Source organism: Marmota flaviventris, chromosome 6, assembly GCF_047511675.1.
Source record: "Marmota flaviventris isolate mMarFla1 chromosome 6, mMarFla1.hap1, whole genome shotgun sequence".
In the NCBI taxonomy this organism is placed as follows: Eukaryota; Metazoa; Chordata; class Mammalia; order Rodentia; family Sciuridae; genus Marmota; species Marmota flaviventris.
Genome location: NC_092503.1, coordinates 47,602,650 through 47,624,099, shown reverse-complemented (window position 1 = coordinate 47,624,099; position 21,450 = coordinate 47,602,650). Strand labels below are relative to the sequence as shown.

Below are 21,450 nucleotides of genomic sequence, written 5' to 3'. Positions count from 1 at the left end.
AAATGTCGTACAGGCATGGAACAGGCGGCAAATCAGTGCCCCGCTGGCTAGGCCGAATAAGTCGAACGCGGAACTAGGGCTCAGGCGGAGGGCGACGCGGTGCTGTTGCTCTGCAGGTCCGGCCTGGCTTTGGACTGCGTTCCTTCCAGCCCGGGACTCTGCGCCTGCGCCCGCCCCGCAGCCGGCGCGGCCGCGCTTTCAGCTGCTGCGTGGTGTCTGGGGATCCTGGCGACCCATGGGTAGCAGCGAGGGCCACGATGACAGATTACGGCGAGGAGCAACGCAATGAGCTGGAGGCTCTCGAGTCCATCTACCCCGATTCCTTCACAGGTGATTTTCGGGGCCGCGAGCCCACAGCTGCCTCGACGTGGAGTGGGATGGGCAGGAGCCGCCTCAGGCCTAGGTCTCCCTGGCTAGGATGGAGAGGGGACCTTGAGGCCACGTGGCCACTCAGCCCGCCAAACTAAGTTTTTCAGCCACTTGCCAGTAACTCAATGGTTGTTTCCCCTTCTCCGATTGTTCGCTCAGATCTGAAAAGCGGGGAAACGCTGGTGAAGTCCCTGGAAACTGTCAGGCCTGGAATTGGGTCGGGAGCACGTTGGTTTCTGTGTAACCTGTATCCATCCGAGATTCAGTGAAATACACTAAAAGATACTCCGAATGAGATTAGTTTTCCCAGAGCCGCAAAGGTCTGAGTTTTCACGTACTTACCCCTAACTCGATAGAAGGTGTGTTTCATAGGATGGTGTTTGAAAAATTGTGGGATTCCGAGTGCTCTTCTTAGAGCAACCTAGAATCAGTGTTCAGAATAGCGTAATCCCTGGAGTTTGTCGACTTTCTTTCTTAAAGAGAAAGAAAAAGAAACACAACTCCTCTCCCTGGCATTCTGCAAAATGCCTCATGAATGATGTGGCCCAAATTTCTGTTCCGCTATAGGCTGGTACGGATATTAGACATCATCTAGTTTGAGACTTTTGCTACAAGTAAGATAACGGAGGCTCAGGAAAGGAAAGTGGCTTGCTTGCTTTGGTACCGCCTGCGAGTTAGTGGCAGGGATGATACTCAGTATTAGGTCCGGTACTCTGTCCTTTTTCCTCTTCTAGGCTTTGGGGCTTGGGATCCAGTTCCAACAGATACGAAGGAAAGCAGATTACTTATTGGTTGGGCTAAGATAAAATATTAGTGAGACGTTCATTAGCTATATTGAGAATTCTTACGTATTGAGTCATGCTTCAGTTGATTCTGAAAGTGCGATAAGGTAATTCTATCAGTATAGCTTCTCTCAGATTTGAGAAGTCCAGGTAAGGCCATTATGAATGAGTAGGCATTCCCCATCCTTTCCTTTAAGTGCTGTCTATCATTGATTGTCAGATATCAGAGTGTAAAATATATTACTTGAGGTCATAAACTATAACCCCTCTCCCTTTTATTGTTTAGGTTAGTTTTTTCTTGGTTCCACCCTTTGATCACTACTTGCAATGGTAGCAAATTTTGTTCTGCTTTGCCAACAGGCAGAAGTGTGTCAGCTACCCCAGTATAGCTCCAGTCCTGTTCATGTTGTCTCTCACCAGCAGTACAACTGTGCTGTGAGGATGTTAAGGGGATGAGTGAAGAGGGGTTTGAGAGTGTCATTACCTGGGTGAGTGTGTATGGAGTCTGGCTCCCTTCTCTATCCTTGCTTATATGTCAATGTCTAAATAAAATGGAATACCAGGGTCAGTTGTTGGATATATTCTTAATGGTGATGTTTGATGGTTTCCAATACTTTAGACGTATCACAGACATGAACTCTGTAGGTAGAGGCAAATCAGCATAGGTGTGATATTCTTTTCATTTTTTGGGAGGTGTTAAGGTATCTCTTACTATATATGTGCATATAAATAGTTAGAAAAGTGATATGTTTTTAGCTCTAAAATAGTTATGTAAGTATTTCAAATTGTATTATGCCATGACAGCTCTGGTATAGTTCAGTATGTAGAAATTTTGTCAGATACACAAGTGCTTGAGAATTCTGAGCCAGGGTAATACATGATATTTATGAATTTCTTTGATGCATTCAAGTATTCTACCGTTATCATTTGAGTCTACATCTCTAATTCCTGATAGCATTCCTATAAGTTTTGCAATAAATAAATTAAAATGTCTTGATTTATAGTTCTTAGGGATCTTTGTCTTGTGATTATGTTCTTTATGAAATGTCTTAGGGGAAAGGCAGAGGACTTTGAAATAAAATGTTTCCATGTTTTATCTTTTGAAATTTTGAGAACTTGTAAGATTTGCTGTTTTATATAGCCTTGTTTTGTTTGTTTCCATACTTTTGTATTTTTATGCCAGATTTAAGAAAAAGAGCTTACTTGTGTCAGTTTGTCAAAGAACTAATTCATAGTTTTCTAACTTCATTTTGAATCACAGTTATTATTAGATTTGGTAAATGCTCTTTGCTATTGATGAAGGAAGTAGATACCCACCCCCTCTTTTTTTCTTCCAATGGCTGGCTGAGAGCTAAAGAAAGCAGCATTTGTTAAGTACACACGAGTTTATGTGGATGCTGAAGAGGCACAGTTCTAGTGCATAGACCTATACTAACCTCAGAGTTAACAGGTTTTCTATTTGCAAAGACTTTTCGGTCCAGTGTTGCATTTGTTGTGAATTATAACAAATCATAATACAGTTTCTTCTTTTTGCCTATTCTGTAGCTTGATTGCACATTGATCCAACCCTCCTAACAACTAGTCTTCCAAAATTATAAATGGACTCTCCTGATACCACATTCTCCTTCAGTAGTGCTTCACTTGACAAGGTCCTGCTAAGGTAGTAGAATTTGGTTATTTCCATTTCTGTATCAAAATCTCTGGATGTGGGGAGTTTTGTTGAAATAAATTGGTTGACATCAAGTGAACCAAAAACCAGGTTCCCTTAATTCTGTTTGCCTTGCCAAGAGGTGAACATAATCCTGTATTTGCCCTGTCAATCCTGCATTTAACAGTTAGTATATCTTAGAGCAGGAGTCTCTTGTAAAAGCAGTTTTTCTTAAACATACTTTTGAAAGATTAAATACTCCCTAACAACCAAGGGGACTGATTTTAATATTGGCTTACTAGTTCTTTGTGGAAATCTAAGGTCATTTGTATGTTCTGCTAATATACCTTTTAGCTACTGCCTGTTATCTGTTTTTGGCAAAATCCTTAATTCTCTCCATCTCACCATTATCTGCCTCTATGTCACCTAACATCTCTCCTACCCTTCCGTTATGCCCAACAATCTTACTTTTTTTTTTTCCAAAATTATTTTGATCCACTCACAGTGGTGCAAGTCTGGCATCTGATACTTATCCCAGCTCACAGTAATGTATTAGATTGGGGTATTCCTTCATCAGAATTCAGGATCTCCATCTCTGTTTTTAGTTGCTGCCTTACTTTCACATACTATATTACCCCCTTCCCCATTTTAAAAATTGGTTCAGCTGTGATGGAAAACCCTAAATAACATTAGTTTTTGAAAGTAAAAGTTTATTGCTCTTGCACATAAGACTTATGGCAGGACTAATCCAAAAGTTCCTCAGGGCCGAGGCTTCTTTTGATCCTTTTCTTTGTCATCCCTAAAGTGTGTTCTCACCTTCTTGGCCTAAATTATGGTAGTATTCCCTTTTCAGGTAATAGGACAGATAAAGAAATTAAGCGGGGGTGAAAGCCAGCAGTTTCTTAAGGGAGTTCCTGGAAACTGTCAATGGACATTTCTGTTTTTATCTTGTTAAGTAAAACTGAGTCATTTCATGAGAAATGGGAAATGCAGCTTTTATTCTGGGACTGGTCAATATGCTCAATTAAAAATGGCATATCGAGAATAAGGGGAGAGTCAATATTAGGGGACTATCAGCAGTGTTTCCCAATATTCCTTTTCTTTATTGTACCTGATTCCCATTTTTTCTGTATAGTGACATCTTGATGTAGTGTCCTTGGACAAATCGTATAACTTCTTCAAGCCTATATATCTTTTTAATGGGAAATAATGTAAGTATAAATACTTTATATCCATTAAACAAATATAAGATACTTTTTTCTAGAAATTTACCATCTTAATTGTTGATTCTTTTAATGGTGTGACTTTATAATTCATTGCCTTCATCAACTAACAATTTTGATTTTTATATCCTTCGGTTGCATGTGGCCATGGGCATTCCTTGGCAATACCATCTAAAAATTTTGGCTTCTGAAATTCCTCCTTCTGTCCATAACCTTTGTAGCCCTATAGTTCTTTCACTGTAATGCTTTTAGAACTTCTTGTCATGATTTCTTATGGAATGGTAGTTCAGTTTTCTTTCTGGTCCGTCTTGCCTCCCTATTCAGTCTGGCTCACAAGGTTCACTGATGTTCAGTGATATTCTTGCTCATATACCCATGGCCGTTTGACTTCCTCATTGACCAAATATTTATTTATATACATTTTTAAAGAACTCAGTCTACTAGGGAAACAGACATAATATAAATTTAGGGAAGAAGAGATAGCCTGAATTGTTTGGGAAAACTGAAAAGTAATGGAAGAGTTCCATTAACAAGTGAGTGAGACTGGGGGAAGAGTGTTTCAGCAGTGGGCACAGTGTATGCAGAACCAGGACTCAATAGATTATACAAAGGACAAGTGGTTTGGTATTTCTGGGATATAAAGTGAGAAGTGAGAGTCATAGAAAATGAGACTGGACAAATAAGCAGGGTCTAATCACAGAGGGCCTTGTCAGAGATTTAGATATGATCTTATAAGGCAATATAGTTCATTGTCCATTTTTCCCCTGTATAGCTATAAAACTATGTAATACACATTGTAGACATTGCCATATCAAACCCAGATCCTTATAACTGGTGTATTTTCACAAATAAAATATATTTCAGTTATGCATAGTTTCTAGTGTGTTGGCTGTATGATGCCACCCCTTTTTCACAACTGATCCAACACCACATATAGATAGAGAACTGCTGATATAGGCGGGTAATGATGTGGTAAAATCTGCTTGCTAGAAAACTCTTGAGAGACAGTTGGTAGAATGGGATGGGGAGAATTATCCTCCATCTCTTTCTGAAACTTTTCCCCTTGATTTGTTTAACATTGTTGTCTCTTGGTTTTGTTACTACCTCTTGGGGCTGCTTCTTGTAATCTTTGTCAGTTTTTTTCTTCCACTTAGTTGTTCTTCAAATTGAGGATCCCTTTAAAAGTGAATGTTGGCCTTTATCTCTCTATTACATTTTCTCCTCCATGATCTTATTTAGTTTGTCGCTTCTTTATAAGTGATCCCAATCTGAATTAAGGCCTGGTTCTCTTGTGTGTGTGTTTTTTGTTTTTTGACAGTACCTCTGTCTTTAAATATACCATGTTTGATTTTTGTGTGTGTGTTTTTTTTGTGTGTGTGTTTTGTTTTTTATGATGATAGTGGCATCATATCCTCATCCTGCAAACTCAATATCTGATAACCATCTTAACTTCCTCCCTGTTTTCTGCCATTCCCATGGCTGACAACCTAGTTCAGAACCTTCTTACCTTTACCTGATTTGTTATATCAGTGACCTAGTTTCATCTGTATCTAGTCTTGTTTCCCTCCTTCCATTCTGTATACTATTGCCAGATTTTTCTCCTGTGTGTAGAGAAAAAATTTTAACCACTATTAAAAACTGTTATTGATCATGCCTAAACTTTAAATTGTATTTTTCCCTAGTGTTTTTTGCTTACATATATATACTTCAAACAGAAAAAAATAATTATTCCCTATATGATCCTTAAGTTTTCTAATCATTATGATTTTGCTGCCATGGTTCCTTCAGCTATGTTCCCTTTCTCCATTTCTACATGCCACCCATGATTTTCAGCCTAACTCAAATGGAATTTCTCAGCTAGAAATATATATATATTTTTCTTTCTAAATGAAACTCTATATATCTGTTTAGTTCTGCCATTTACTAGTTGTAGAGCCTTGGATCAATTATATAAAATCTCTGTGTCTAAGTTTCTACATTATGAAATTGGAGTGATAATATAGTTAATCTTTTCTGAGACACATTTTTTACATTTTAACATTACTGAAATACAAACTGATTGAATTATGTGTCATAGCTCAATTGGTAGCTTTTTCTTTCTTAGTGGTATATAAGGTAAAGTGTATCTCATACTTGATGGCATCCTAAATTTAGTGAAATACAGTAACAGTTGTATTGTTAGAATTAAAAGATTTTTATGTAAATACATGGCACAGTCACAAAGTGATGCTAAATTTAGAATGTTAGCTGTTACACCTGGTATAGGATATCCCTGACCAACAGCTTCATGGAATTCTAGAAACAAGTAAAAGCCATTCAGTTGAACTCTTATTTCTAAAGTTGTTGCATCGTTTATATTTCGTGACATAAAAATGCCAAAATTGGTTATTTTGTAAACTTTGTTATAATGAGCTTTCAGTGCTTTTTCATCATGGGCTGGACTGATTGAGATCTAATCTAGTATAATGTGAATTCAATGCATCCTTCATCTTCCTGACCAAACACCTTTTTGGTAATTATAGATGTTCACCATTGCTTCAAGTACCTTACATTGCAATTAATATGAAGACATCCATCTTAAAAATGTGTTGATTTTATATATATATATATATATATATATATATATATATATATATATATATATATATTTATGATAGCTTTGGGCCGCTCTGATAAAGCCAAGTAGTTTCCGTAATGATTTCTTGAGTGATTCCTTGCTCTTTCATTTCACAAAGTCTGCAGATCTGCTGCCAGTGCAGATGCCGGTGCTTCCCAGGCACGAAGTAAGACATAGGCTTTCCTGATAGGCGTAAGCAGCCTTCCCTGTAGCTTGAAGTTTCCTTGGTTTTCATCTGGTTTTGAATCTGTTCCTTTGTGTCTCTCCTTTTCTTCCATTAGTTTAGTCCGTCTTTCATTAAGCCAATATTTATTAATTCTGCCAGGCATTGATCTAGGAGGTCTCTAGAATTTTTATAATATTTTTATGGGGAAAAAGATGATAAAAAGATGTAATTTTAGTTAGGTATGAAGCTGTAAAATAATTTATAAAGTTTTCTTATGTAAATGTTGACTTACATGTCTCATTTAATAAACTATAAGCAATTAAATGTTTTGATTCAAAACTAATTCCTTTTATAATTCCATGAAAGATGATGGAGGCTTAATAAGTATCTGTGAAAGGATTAAGTTTGATTACACTTAACAAAGTGGAAAAGAACAAGAAGTATGAAAGTCAGTGAATATCATGAATATCAGCGGGCAGTGTCTGGTGCCAAACATCATCAAACTCTTTACCTTTCTGTTTGAGGTTTTTAGGAGTTGAATTTTTCATGTGTAGGTAATAAAAGTTAAATTACTTAATGCTTCATTTGGTAAAACATAAAGATAGATATTTCTTTGTAAATTAAAGAAAACTCATTTACATAGAAAATTGATATAGGTTTTATCATTTCAATATTCTGGTCAGTCTGTATTTCTGGAAATGAAAATATAGGCTAGGAAGCAGTTTGAAGCCTGGGTAATGATCAAATGTTAATAAGGAAGAAAATCTGCCATAGGAAGCAGAATAATAACATCTGTGTGTATTTTCTTGCAGTATTATCAGAAAATCCACCCAGCTTCACCATTACTGTGACATCTGAGGCTGGAGAAAATGATGAAAGTAAGTGTCATAAAAGTACTTGTGGTTTTTGTAAGCTTCTTTCTCAGAACTTTCACTGATTCTGCAGCCATTGTGCTAGGCATTGCAGGTGTGAAGGTGCTAAGGTGCTATTAAGAATCTAACATGAATGATGTGTTTCTAATTGGTATTTCCTATATACACATAACTCCTAGAAAAAAAGGAAGTCGATGAGATATAGTCTTGCACAATATGCTTCATTTTACAAGTAAAAGAGACACATTAGCAATATAGCAAATGGAGAAATGGGGGGAGATTTTTGCCTAAAATGAGACTTTGCATACAAATGTTTTTCAGTGATCGTATGGTATTCCATTGAGTGACTAGTATTTTTCATACTAAACATGTAGATTGTTATTTGTCATACTAAACATTGTAGATTGTTAATTTATAACATTGCTATTATAAATGAGACTGGATATATACATATCTTTGTATTTTCTCTCTTAAAATAAAGCAGCTATAAAACCAATAAGTTAAAATTAAATTCACTTAAGTTTGGTGGATCATCAAGGAGATGGCATCTGAAGTTCATTTCTACCTTTAGTCTAGTTCAGTTAAAATAGTGCTTTGACAGAAGTGGTATATAAATTGGCATTAGTCCCAAGATTTTTTTTTTTCCCTGTTAGGCTGGTAAGTAAGAACTGTTAATGGTCTCACTTGATAACTCTGAATCTGTCTTGTACCTTTGAAAATAAGGTGAGCACTGAAATATTTTGAAATCTGAATGAAAAAGATGTTGGATATAGTTATTTTTTACTAAATTGATAACGAATGTACTCTTATAGGTAGGTCAATAAAAAATGCCTATAATATATCCCAGTAAGAGTAAATACTGTGCCCTCTGCTCTTCACTATTTGAAACTTTTCTTTATAAAGAAGTTGGTGATATTATGTGGGTTCATATGATGCAGTTTTGTGTGCCAGAATTGGTGTGACAGTGCTCATTGATAAAAGAATCCAGAAAGATAGTTTTCTTTAAGAGTATACTTAAATGAAAAATAAAATTTAAAAATTCCTGCATATCGTTCCCATATTCTAAGCAATAGTTTTATTAGGAGCTAATAATAGCTCTGTAATAATATTTCTATACAGTTCATCATTCCTGATTTGAGAAATACTTTTTAAATTTGTTTGAAATAATTATTAGTTTATACTATTTTTGTTCTAAAACTTCATTTTAATGAACCAACTAGTAGAAAAACAGGCAAATGGAATGGATGTCTGATTTCTAGAGGCAACATTATAAATGATTGTTCAAAAAATTAATCTCACTAGTAATTAAAAAGGTAAATTAAAGTGAAAATAACATGTCATCCAACACATTATCAATACTGATGAGGAGACAACAGTATGATACTGGGAGTGAGTTTAAACTTGTATACATGTTTAGGAAAGCCATTGGGTTTCCACTGATTCATTCATTTTCATTGATTCATTAGAGATTTAAATATATTTGTATCCTTGATAAGTAGATACTCATGGAATATTTATTCTGAGGAAACTTTTATGCACAAATAAAATGCATACAAGAATGTTATTATAATCGTAGTTTATATCTTAACCAATAAATGGTGGCCAATTTATATAATGGAAGTATGTTTATATTTAATATTTAAGGAATTGGGAGGGATGCATTTGTGATTCCTGATGATCTTTATGCATATATTATGAAAGAGTAAATCATGCACAGCATTATGAGTATAATTAATAATAATGTTATGGCTATGTAATTTTGTTTGAAATGTAAATGTATCTATGGAAACATACTTTAAAGTGTATTTTTAGAAATACTTCTGATATTTTTTTAAAAATAATTATACCTTGAGCTCTTCCCAATGATAAGATTACTTGTGATTTTATTTTCTCTTATTGTATTCCTAGGTCTTCTGTAATGAATGTCTGGTATTTCTAATAGTATAATCAATAAATATTATTTTTTAAAAAATTTAATCCTTAAAAATACTAAATGCATTTTAATATACCTACAGGATGTAATTCAATTTACCATTATTTAAAATATGTATTAAAGAATATTCTTAATATAATGATCATGAAACAAATAAATTATATAAAACTACATTTATAGAGGAAAGAAGTAATATGCCAACAATGGTGAATTTTAGGTATTTATTAAAATATTTTTGTGGTGATACCATTTAATATTAATCTTTTTGCAATTTTTAAGTATATGATATATTATTATTGGACTGGGGTAGAGTTCAGTGTTAGAGCACTTTCCTACCATGTGCAAGGACCTGAGTTCTATCCCTAGCACTTCAAACACAAAAACAAAAAAACATTATTAACTAGAGTCACTATGATGTATACTTGATCTCTAGAATTTATTCACCCTTTCTGAAACTTTGTATCATAAAATAAACATCACCCACCCTGGTATCAGTTGTAAAAGTCTCAATTTTCATTTATTTGGGTCTTTTTTTTTATAGTCAAGTTTCATTGATCTTTTCTCATGTTTTTCTGGCCCATGTTTCATTTATTTCCATTCTGATTTTTATTATTTCTTTCCTTCTGCTGATTTTGTTCTTAATCTCAATCCTTATACTTCTCTCCTGTGTCCCACATGGCCTATGAAATTTGGGTTTCCCTTGTGTGAAATGTTCTAGGGCTGAGAAATACCGCAAAAAAAATCACATGACACGTAAATAATTTGAAAAGCGAGGGTAGAAGGGCTCTGCGACCTTAGGGATCCTGCTTCCACACTGGAAGGAGAGAGAGAGAAGAGTCTGCATTTGCTTTATTTATATAATGGGGATTCAAAGGATTTCAGTGGAATGTTCTTTTACCAAATAAGGCAGGAGGAGGGCTGTCCAAGCCCAGTGGGTAACGCCCAAGTCCCCAGGTACAGAGCAGCCTCTCTAGCTGATTGAAGACTGAGGTCATCACCAGCTTTGCCAGACCAAAATCTCCTTGGCTCCAAGGCTGAGTAGAGGCTATTAAAGTAGCTCAAGCACGGGCCCCCCAAAGCTTACTTTTTTTTTCTCCCTTATGATTCTTTTGATGTGTAAAGTTAGGTTGTTTGAGACTTTTTTCCTTTTTTATGGAGGCATTTATTGTCGTGAACTTCCCTCTTAAAACTGCTTTTGCTACCACCCACAAGTGTTGGTGTTTTGTGTTTTCATTTTCATTTGGCTTCCAGATAGTTTGATTTCCATTTTAATTTTTTCTTTGACAAATTGGTTTTTTAAATGCTGGGGCTAAGGGAATAGGGAGAGATGTTGGTCAAAGGTTATCTAGGTTCAGTGCAAGATGAATAAGTTTATGATCTTAAATATTCTTACTACATATACAATAAAAATCATAACTGTGGGAGGTGATAGTTTTGTTAATTGACTTGACCTGACCATAATAATCATTTTATAATACATATGTATTTTAAAACATCATGTTTTATATCTTAAATATAAATAATTTTGTCAAGGATGCCTTAAAAAACCTAGGGAAAAATAAAAATAAATTTTATTTTTGTAGTAAAATTAGAAATGTGTTAAAAAGGGAAGAAAGAAGAATGTCAAGAGACATTGATATTATTTCTTCCTGACCCTTAGCACTCAATCCTTTGTGTTGATTTACTCATAAAATTCTTTATTGACATCATACATGAAGATTAAAAACAAATATCAAATCTGAAAATTTTAAGGTACCTCCCCCTACCCCTTGTATGGAGAGCTATATGGATTTGAAATTACTTCATCAAAGGCAGGTTTTTAATGATTAAAATTCTAGACAGAAGATCGTTTTGATTAATACAACTTTGAACAGGAAATGCATAGCAGTGCTGCTTAACTTCACATTGCCTGGTGGAATAGAGAACTCACTGAGTTGGGTTGTAGAGTGACAGCTTGCACTAATATACCCTTAAGAATTTTATTACTGCACAAGAGTCAGATCTGTAAAATGGCACGTCAAAAGAGCAAATGAGAATGTATAGCTGAATCAAGTTAAACGTTTTCCAGATAATTTCTCAAAATATCTAGTTCAGAACTGTCATTTAGCCACCAGATAGCAATGTCCTGCTATTGTTGTGCAGATATAAATGTAAATTCCAGGGCTATAACCATATCTGGCTATGAGAGAGGATGAAAATGAGCCTATGATAGAATTTTATTTTATTTCTAATGATCATTGCTTTTTGTTTATCTCAGGGAAGATTTAAGAAGAAATAAAAAAGTAGTTTTTGTTCATCTTTTTTTTTTTTTCAGAAAAATAGTATAGTAAAATGCCAGTTGGTGGTAAATGTGTTTCATATGTAAAAAGTTATTTTGGGTATTTAATTGTTTTTGTTATATATATTGTTTATACTAGTGATTTTCTATCTTAATAGCCTTAGTTTTCATTGTGGGAAAATCTATTACTACTTTTCATTGACACATTGTAAATGAATTACTGATTCAACAAAAATACCAGTCTCTATACTTTTAATGTATTCACATCAAACTCTTTCTTGTGTCTTAGCTGTTCAGACTACACTCAAGTTTACATACAGTGAAAAATACCCAGATGAAGCTCCCCTTTATGAAATATTCTCCCAGGAAAACCTAGAAGATAATGATGTCACAGACATTTTAAAATTATTAGCATTGCAGGTAAGGAAATAGTTTTGTTTTATAGTAGTGATATTATTTCATTGGCCCTAAATATTATACATTAATCTAAGAGTTAGAAAAATGCCATTAAATATTTAAGTAGTACATTTACCAAACCAAATTTAAGATGCATTCAAAGCATCTTTATTTTTTGTTTCTCACTGTCCCTTTAAAGTTCTAGTAATAAAAGGTGTGCCTATTTAAAGCTCAGTCCAGCCCCTGACTTATCTGTTCTCTTTAAGTAATAAAAAAGCCCAACAAGTTCTTTAAGTTATAAACACAGTTCTAATTTGGTCCTTGGATTGTCTAGTCACATGTGTAGCTAAAAAATGAAACTGTGGGTGTGTGTTACTAGGGATCAAACCCCAGGGGGCTGGTTTTATAGCTCAGTTGGTAGAGTGCTTGCTTCGCATGTAGTCTACCACTGAGCTATACTACCAGCTCTTTTTACATTTTATTTTGAGACAGAGTCTTGCTAAGTTGCCCAGGCTGGTATCAAACTTGTAACCCTCTTGCGTCTTTTTCCTGCATCAGCCTCCCAAGTAGCTGGGATTACAGGTATATGCCACCATGCTCAGCAAGAATTTCAACTTAGGAAAAAATAAAACTTCTACCCCCTCTCACTTAATATTATAGGTTAGTACCCTGCAGTCTGGGAAGAGGCCTGCGATTTTTTTTTTTTCCTCCCTGGGTGGCTCTTCATCACTATTCTTAGAAATACCAATAATGGCTTATGACCTCTCCAAAAGGAGAAACTTGTATGGAAGAAAAAGTGAATATTGGGAAGTTCATACTAGACTAGGGCAGAATGGGCTGTCCACAGTGAGGGCTTATCATGCTTTGGTAGAAAGTTTTCATGGGTTCTTTAGATACAGTAAGGAAGGCAAGTGTGTTAGAGTCTGTAAACAAGTCAAGATGGCGCGGCATTTTGCAGAGGGAGTGGTTTGTGAAGTAATAGCAAGCCATTAAGTGTGGAGATTCCTTATTGGTTGACTGCTGTATCTAGTTTATGTTAATTAAGATAAGCTGTGTGGAATGTATATATACCCCTCCTGTCCTACAATAAATGGCTCCCACTCCTGCTGTATCAACGTACACAAGTTGCTCGTTACCCCCCGGTTATTTTGCCCAGCCAGCCGGGATGCGGCACAAGTGAAAGATTTTACTCTACCATTTTAAAATCCGAAGTCCCAATTTTGTTTATTTCTAAGAATTATCCAAAAAACATCTCTTAACTTTAGATGTGACTTATATATTCTAAGGACCAATCCATTGTCCTCTGAGTGCTGATTTTATAACAAAAGTATCTGGAGCTATTAGAGAATGAGGCATGAAAAAAGGTCTGTCAGGAAGGAGTTTTTTGCTGATGTTGGGCCCTATTCATTCTGTTTCCCAGCATGAAATTATAGTAATTCTAGTGTAATTTGGCTTAGTGTATTTAATTTTAAAACACTGTAGAAGACCTTGGATGATTATATTAGTTTGTCCCACATTAATGTTCATTATTGAATCTGAGTGAATTTTTTTGTGTGTTTAGTATATTATTATTTATACTCCAATTTTCTCCTTTCAAAAAGGCAGTTTTGATTTCTTTATACTTATCTGACATAAGATGTGTTGAGGGAATATTGTACTTTTTCTCAAAAAATAATATTAATATCCAGTTATCAAAAAACAAATTTATATTAGGAAAAAAATTCATGAAGAAAATAAAAATGACTCTTAAACCCACCAGTTGGGTATAATTATCTATTATTTATGATATAGTGCCAGATTTTTTTCTTACACTTATACACCATCCATAATGTTTTATAACATCTCATTTTTCACATAACAATGTATGTGGACATCTTCGCTCATTTTTGATAACTGCATAAAATTTCATTGTATGTATATTTAAGACACATATTCATTTTTGCTTGATTTAATATATAATTCTTTCACCATTCTTATATAACTATTTTTAAGTCCTTAGAGCAGATCTTCCATTATATCTCTAGTGCCTGGCATAGGAGGTACTCAAATGTTTGTTGAATAAACGAAAATAATGAACTACTGATGACCTTACTAGTCTGATGCTTTCTAGAAGTCAAATTGGTAGATCTAAGGGTTTGCATGTTTAACAGTTTCATTCATACTGCTAAGTTGATTTTACCAGTTTATTACCTCATGATAGCCATTCAGATATCTGTTTCTCAGTTTTCCTAATACTACATATTTTCATTAAGAAATAAAATGTTGATAAGATGAAAACAGTATATTTTTATAATTTGCATTTCTAATACTAGTGATGTGGAACTAGTATGATTTCTGAGTTGTTTAGTTTCCATGAATGTTTGTTCATTGATATATTTATTTATTTTTTGCTGTTCTATTGAAATACTTAATTTTTATAAAAGATACCCTACTGAGATTTGTTAATGAAATGTGTCAAGCATTAAGTTAAGTGACACCATCCTTAGTCTCATAGATTTTATACTCTGTTGAGAAATTTGGTCTGACAAGCTGGGTATCATTATTTTATGTGAACAATGCAATGATGGTGAAATTCAGGATTGTGTGGATGGTCATAGACTTGAAGCATTGGAGAAGCTTCCAAGAGGAAGTTGAGACCTAAAGGAAGAGATTTCCAGGCCATCAAGGGAATGGAAGAGTTTTAAGAAAGAGTTTTAACAAAGAGTTTTAAGATTGTTAAAGGAACAAGCTTGAGAATGAGGGATGAGTGGTGAGGTAGACAGAGAGATAGTGAGAGATTCTTCCCAGAACTTCCATTTATACAGCCTCAGTGGAATTTAAAGTTCAATGCTCATGGTGACAAGAGATGAAACTAAAAAGTTACCCCATTCTTTAGAAGGGTCTTCTAAACTGTTTAAAAATATGGACTTGGTTCTGATTGGTTTGGGAAGCTGTTGAGGAAAGCAAGAGACTGACTAGATCAGTTTTATGTTGCTTCAGTATATAAATTAGTTTAGCCGTGTATGTATGTATATGTAGAGTGGTCTAGAGAAGTTATGTCAGGGGGCGAGGTCATAGGTTTAAGAAGATCAATTAAAGTTTCTTGTATTCCAAACTGAAAATGATGGTATCCTGGGATAGGGTATTAACAATGTTGCTTGAAAACAATGGGCAGAACAACAGAGACAGAGACTGATTTTAAATGGGTAAGGATATTCACACTGGGTAGAGGATGGTGTGGTTTGCTGAGATTGAGAACCCAGGAATGGGTTTTGTGGAAAACATTTAGTATTGAAGTGACTGTTGGATATTAAGTCACCCTCTAGTGGGCAGTTTCAGTATGGGTTCACACTCACGAGAGACTCTTATTACTCATAAATTTAGGATGCTTAGCATAGATGCAGCACATTGACGAGGATTACAGGAGTTAGCTTGAAGCCCCTTACAAAGGGCACAAAAGTACCCACAGTCTTTATTATAGTAATAGTTTAAAAATTCAAGCTGGTGTCTAAATTCTGTTGTTTTAGCTTTTAATACTCAAAACGGTAATTTAAAATACTGAGAAATGCTTGAGAAATGTTGTTACTCATACTGTAGGAAAAGGTTTTCTGAATTCTACCTATATGATTATTAAACACAATTTACTGAAATACGTGCTTTATGTTGGGTATGACAAATGACATAGATCTTTTAGAGGAAGATCTCATTATCTCATATATAATCACTTCTTAACATGTTCATTTATTCTAGTGTATGAATATATGGTGTAACTGAATTGTAATCATGTTAGAAACATGTCTTCAGTGATTACACTAAAACATTTTATCCTAGGCTAGTTTCTATTTTTCTAAGAAGTGTGTTCTTTACCACCTTTTTGTTGCATAGGCTGAAGAAAATCTTGGTATGGTGATGATCTTTACTCTAGTGACAGCTGTGCAAGAAAAATTAAATGAAATAGTAGATCAGATAAAAACTAGAAGAGAGGAAGAAAAGAAACAAAAAGAAAGAGAAGCAGAAGAAGCAGAAAAGGTACATTTATTCTCTAAATCTGTTGTATATGGTTAATTACTATAGGTTTTTCTACATTGGAAATTTTTATTTGTTTTGAAATTACAAAAACAAACATTTTGTAAATTTTTCGAAGAGTTTAGAAGTCTCATTTGGTTGGTGGAATAACATGAGTAATGATTTCTAGTCAGTCAGATAAGTAAAGCTCATACCAGTAAAACCAAGAAATGTAAATATTTTACTTATCATGTAGAGTTTAGAATGATAAAGTCGCTGTCACAATGATCTGAGAACCTCAAATTCTGAAACGAAGTTAACTATGATTTATTCTTATAAATTTATATGTATTCAACACATATTAAAACTGACAGCATTCTTCTTAATGGTAAATATCAGTGGTAAATATAGTAACTACATTGTATATTATTTTTGTTTTTTGTAATAAGAATAAAAAAGAAATGGGCTTTTCCAGAGCAAGTTGCCAAAACCAATGAAAGTAGCCAGGACCGGCAGAAATCAAATTAAATGTTTCAAAATTTCAAACATTAATTTTTCTTATAAATTGTTTCTCTTCTAAGTTGTACTTATTTAACTAGAAGATATTGTTAGGCTTCATTTGTGAAACTGTCATGTCAGTCTGCTAAGTTATGTCATTTTTATTTTCTAAGCAACTATTCCATGGCACTCCTGTTACAATAGAGAATTTCTTAAGTTGGAAGGCCAAGTTTGATGCAGAACTTTTGGAAATTAAAAAGAAACGGATGAAAGAAGAAGAGCAAGCAGGAAAAAATAAATTAAGTGGTATGATACTCCCCTACCCCGTATTTTTTTCTGTTACCCTCAAATATTTTGGTATCCTTTCTTGTGCAGCAAGAGGATTATTTGAACAGATTTTTATAAGACAATAATATTCGTAGGCATCTAGGACAAAAAAGAAAATAACATGATGTTATTTTTTTAAAGTATAGTTTATAATTAATTTTTCCTCCAGTACTGAGGATTTATTCCAGTGACCTTCTATCACTGAGCCATGTCCCCAGCCCTTTTTCATTTTTTATTTTGACATGGGTCTCACTAAGATGACAAGGCCTGTCTTGATTGTCGTCCTTCTGCCTCAGTCTCTTAAGTAATTGGGATTACAGGCATCTTTCACTGTGCCTGGCTGTGAGGAATTTTTATGTCTGATTTCTGGTACAAATATTACAAATAATAGATCTTGAAATACAGAAATATTTAAGGTAATAAACTTTATATAGAGGCAATCTCATTTTTCTAGGACTCTAGATAAACTAGATTTATCACTTGTTCCATTTTAATGTGAATATATTTCATATACCGCTAGCTACTGAATGAATTAATATAATTCATTGAAATTTATCAGAAGATGGATTTTCAGACTTGTTTTCCTTAATTGTTACATTTTTTTTTTTTCAATGTTCGTAGGGAAAGTGAATGAATACTATGCCATTTTAGTTAAATATACTTGTGTCTTTTAGGGAAACAGCTATTTGAAACAGATCATAATCTTGACACATCTGATATCCAGTTCTTGGAGGATGGTAAGATAATATCAGAATTCCATATATGTATAATGTTGTCTTTAATTTTAACCATAAAGATCAGAGTGATAATTCAATGTAAATTTTTCCTCCCAAGACTGATGAAAAATTCATTTTGAAGCAAAAATTCTAACATTTGATCAATTAATACATTTGAACTGAATATTTTAATCCTACAATAATATACTATTTAAAAGTTTTATGATAATTTAAGCAATCTCAAGATTGGGATAGACAATTATGGGGACAAGAAAACAGGCCCATTGTGACTCAGATGACCTGTTTCCCCCAAATTTCTCGTATCACAACTAACTTACATAGTTTCTCATGGAGCTTGTCCCCTTTGCTTTCTTTATCCTCCTTTGTCTCCTACCCCTTACCTCTTTTGGTTTTCCATCTATCCATTATCCATCCATACACTTATAAATATTTATTGTATAACTTGGACACTGAGATTATAGCAGAGAATAGTATAAAGCAATTTCCTGTCCTCATGGAGCTTATGGCCTACTTATATATTTTTTTAAAATTTTTTTTTAGTTGTGGATGGACACAATACCTTTATTTTATTTACTTATTTTCATGTGGTGCTGAGGATTGAACTCAGTGCCTCATACTTGCAAGGCAAATGCTCCGCCACTGAACTAGAATCCCAATCCTGGCCTACTTATATTTTTATACTGGACTCTACACTCACTCGCACCTCTAACATGACCCTAGATTTCTGTACTTTGTGAAATTTCTGCAAGCTCCATCTTGCTAGGTGGGGATCTTCTAGCTTTTGTCCTTTCAAACTGCTTCTGCTTTCTCTGATATAGAAGGTTAGAATTGTAAAGGTGTTATGTTTATAGAGGTTAAAAAGCAACCTTGAAGGGGCTCACTGCTAATCATTCCTTTTTTGTTGGTACTCGCTTTTTTTTTTTTTTTTTTAATGTATCTTATTACCTTCTCTGTAGCAGATTTTTAATTGTCTAATTTTTGTAGTCTGGGAAAAAAATAAGTAAAAACCTAGCAAGCCTGTTCCTTTCTCTCTATTTTTTTTTTTTTTTTTGAGAAGTACTAACTCCAAAGCTTCATCTCATTCTCTCAGAACAAGTTTTAGTGTCACTCATCCTTCATTCCTTTCCTTTTGTGATGGATCAAATTCCTCTTCATATCCAGTAAGTTACCAAAACATACCTATTGATTTTGCCTCTAAAATGTCTTCTCATCACTTTCCTTCCCTTACTTGAAGGTTTTATCATTTTCACTTGGACTTTTGTAGTAGTTTCTGAAACTGTATCCCCAAATCTGTTCCTCCTTCTAATGTCTTTATCTGTTTTATAGTTGCTGCCTCTGAGATGGAATTTCTAAAACCTATATTTAATCATAAACCTCTCTTTTGAAATTCTTTCATGGTTTCCATTAGTTTGAAAAAAAGGTTGACTTATGCTGTCCTCCGTCTGACTCTTATCCATGCTTTATCTGTTGGTATTTTTCCTAAAAAATCTTGCCTTCCAGTTCGACATATTCTTGCCTTTGTATACATTTCTACGAAGAATTACTTTCACCTGATCTTTTCTTCTTGGTCCATTCATATATATCACAAAGATATTTTAGACTTCATCTGCTCTGTGAAACCCTACAGAGACAGTTATTCTTTGACTAGGGCTTAGCATTTTATATTTTTCTTTTTGATCTACTCATAGGCATGAAACAACACTTGTTCTCTTTATATTCTCATTACAATGAATGTCAGTGAGTGGATCTGAGAGGGAAGGAAGGTATTACAATGTGTGGGGATTCAATAGAGCTATACTATCCTTTATTTATCTACTTCAGACAAAGTGAAGAGTGATATGTTTAATGGGGAACCTGGCTATTGCTTACTGTAGGGCTCAGACAGGTGGAATCTTGAGAAGTGATACTATTAGTTACAAGGAAAACTGGTGGAGAGAAAAGGTCAAGTTCCATCTGTCAATTAATTAGCAAGTATAAGAGAGATTCCTGGTACAAGTCTCATTGATAGTTAACTTACTATAACCAGGGTAACATATCTTCAGTATATAACATGCCATATTATAAATATGCATTCTATGATAATCCCTTAACAACAACAATAACAACAAGAGATTTTTGAACTGTGACCTGGAGGAATGAAATTGCTTTTAAAGTGTTAAGAGTCTCTACTGACAAAGAAAGATGTGATTTTCACTAGTAGTTTGGAATTTCGTAAGTGACACCTCCTATATACACTGAGAAGTTTCTGTCTGGTACTCCAGTGAGTTCTATGTTTGATTTTTTGAGTATAAAGCTGAGAGGGAATTTTGTTTTGCTTTTTGCAGCTGGAAACAATGTGGAGGTAGATGAGTCTTTGTTCCAGGAAATGGATGACTTGGAGCTGGAGGATGATGAAGATGATCCAGACTACAATCCTGCTGACCCAGGGAGTGACTCAGCAGACTAATGGACTGTCCCCATCTGCAGAGAATTTGACTGCCACAGCATCTGTGGCTATGCTGAGAGGGTTTTGATTTTCCTTTCTTTTTTTCTAAGAAAAAAAAAAATTTTCAGGAGAATATTCTTCTGATCACTTTCATCACTGACTTAATAAACTGACCTTAAAGTTTAAAATATAGAATGTTCATGTCTTCTCATTGATGAGCAGAAGATTACATATTTAATGGTATTTAGTATTGAAGAGAAGTCCTTCCTATAATACCAAGACTTGAGGGTAGGCTGTGGCATGTGAGGGTTTATACATGAAGAATCAGAATAACTCAGAATTTCTCTGCTTGTGATCGTTGTTTCTTTGGTTTCTAAGTGTTATCATTTGTATTAGAAGGCTGAGGCAAATACAGAATTAATCCTAGATACTTCTGACACAATAAATTTAAGTCTTAATAAACCAGAACCCATATTATAGGCAGGAAAAAAATGGATTTCATTATAATAGTAGTATTGGAGTCAGATTTTGTGGTATTTTTAAGAGATGTTTATTCTTAGGTCACTTCTCAGGTAAGACTTTGTAAGTCCCAGTCTGCATTTTTAAACAGTGAAATTGCATACCAGTTCTACAGGTGATTCTGATGCATACTCCTGATTGAACTACCGTCTTGCAATTGTGACATCTGTATGTTTTAGTGTTTCCCTGCTGCTTTCTAATTAGCCAGTCTGAAGTGGTCTGAATTATAAGAGTTATATACTGTGTGCAAGGGGAACACAAATCAATCTCCATATATGTGTAAGACTATCTTTGTATTAATTTGAAATGATTGACGTAGGGGTACCTTATGGGAGAGCCAGGCTTCATGTGAGTTTTCCAGTCTTTGAAGCCATGGAGGATTAATCCAAATCCAGTGGGAAATCACTTGTGCTGTTGTCAAAAAAGACCCATGCCACATACCTGCAAACAAAACTATATCAATCCCACATTGACTTTTGGACTTTTGTTATTAAAAGCCAAATTATCATTGGGTAATTTATTACTTTTTTAAGGAAACTTGTAGTCAGTCTTGATGCCAGAGCAATAGAACAGAATAGCAGGGAGAGATCCAAAAATTGTTACGTGAGGTTTTGTTTTTCCTAAAAGCTCCTGATGAAAGCTGTTTAAAAGATACATAAGAACGTGGAAGAAGCAG

The 21,450-nt window shown here is 34.4% G+C and overlaps 1 protein-coding gene across 5 annotated transcripts; it reads left to right on the top strand.

The window, feature by feature from the left end:
• Positions 1-124: 124 nt before the first annotated feature.
• Rwdd1 (RWD domain containing 1) lies at positions 125-20,450 on the top strand. Of its 5 annotated transcripts, XM_071613080.1 has the most exons (9): positions 253-330; positions 1,512-1,639; positions 2,697-2,811; positions 3,935-4,010; positions 7,618-7,683; positions 16,149-16,292; positions 16,940-17,072; positions 17,768-17,830; positions 20,155-20,450. In XM_071613080.1, exons 5-9 carry the CDS (start codon positions 7,675-7,677, stop codon positions 20,274-20,276), a joined length of 471 nt encoding a protein of 156 aa, XP_071469181.1. In that variant the 5' UTR covers positions 253-330; positions 1,512-1,639; positions 2,697-2,811; positions 3,935-4,010; positions 7,618-7,674; the 3' UTR covers positions 20,277-20,450. The 5 variants fall into 5 exon arrangements, with proteins under 5 accessions (XP_027784180.1, XP_071469181.1, XP_071469182.1 ...); XM_071613081.1 differs by lacking the exon at positions 1,512-1,639; XM_071613082.1 differs by lacking the exon at positions 3,935-4,010.
• Positions 20,451-21,450: the final 1,000 nt, after the last annotated feature.

What these genes read in the sequence shown, in the direction of transcription:
- Rwdd1 (XM_027928379.2), top strand. Translation starts at nt 258, where the DNA reads ATGACAGATTACGGCGAGGAGCAACGCAATGAGCTGGAGGCTCTCGAG. An exon ending in CTACCCCGATTCCTTCACAG is followed by an intron (nt 331 to 7,617) that starts GTGATTTTCGGG and finishes ATTTTCTTGCAG; the next exon opens with TATTATCAGAAAATCCACCC. An exon ending in TATCCAGTTCTTGGAGGATG is followed by an intron (nt 17,831 to 20,154) that starts GTAAGATAATAT and finishes TGCTTTTTGCAG; the next exon opens with CTGGAAACAATGTGGAGGTA.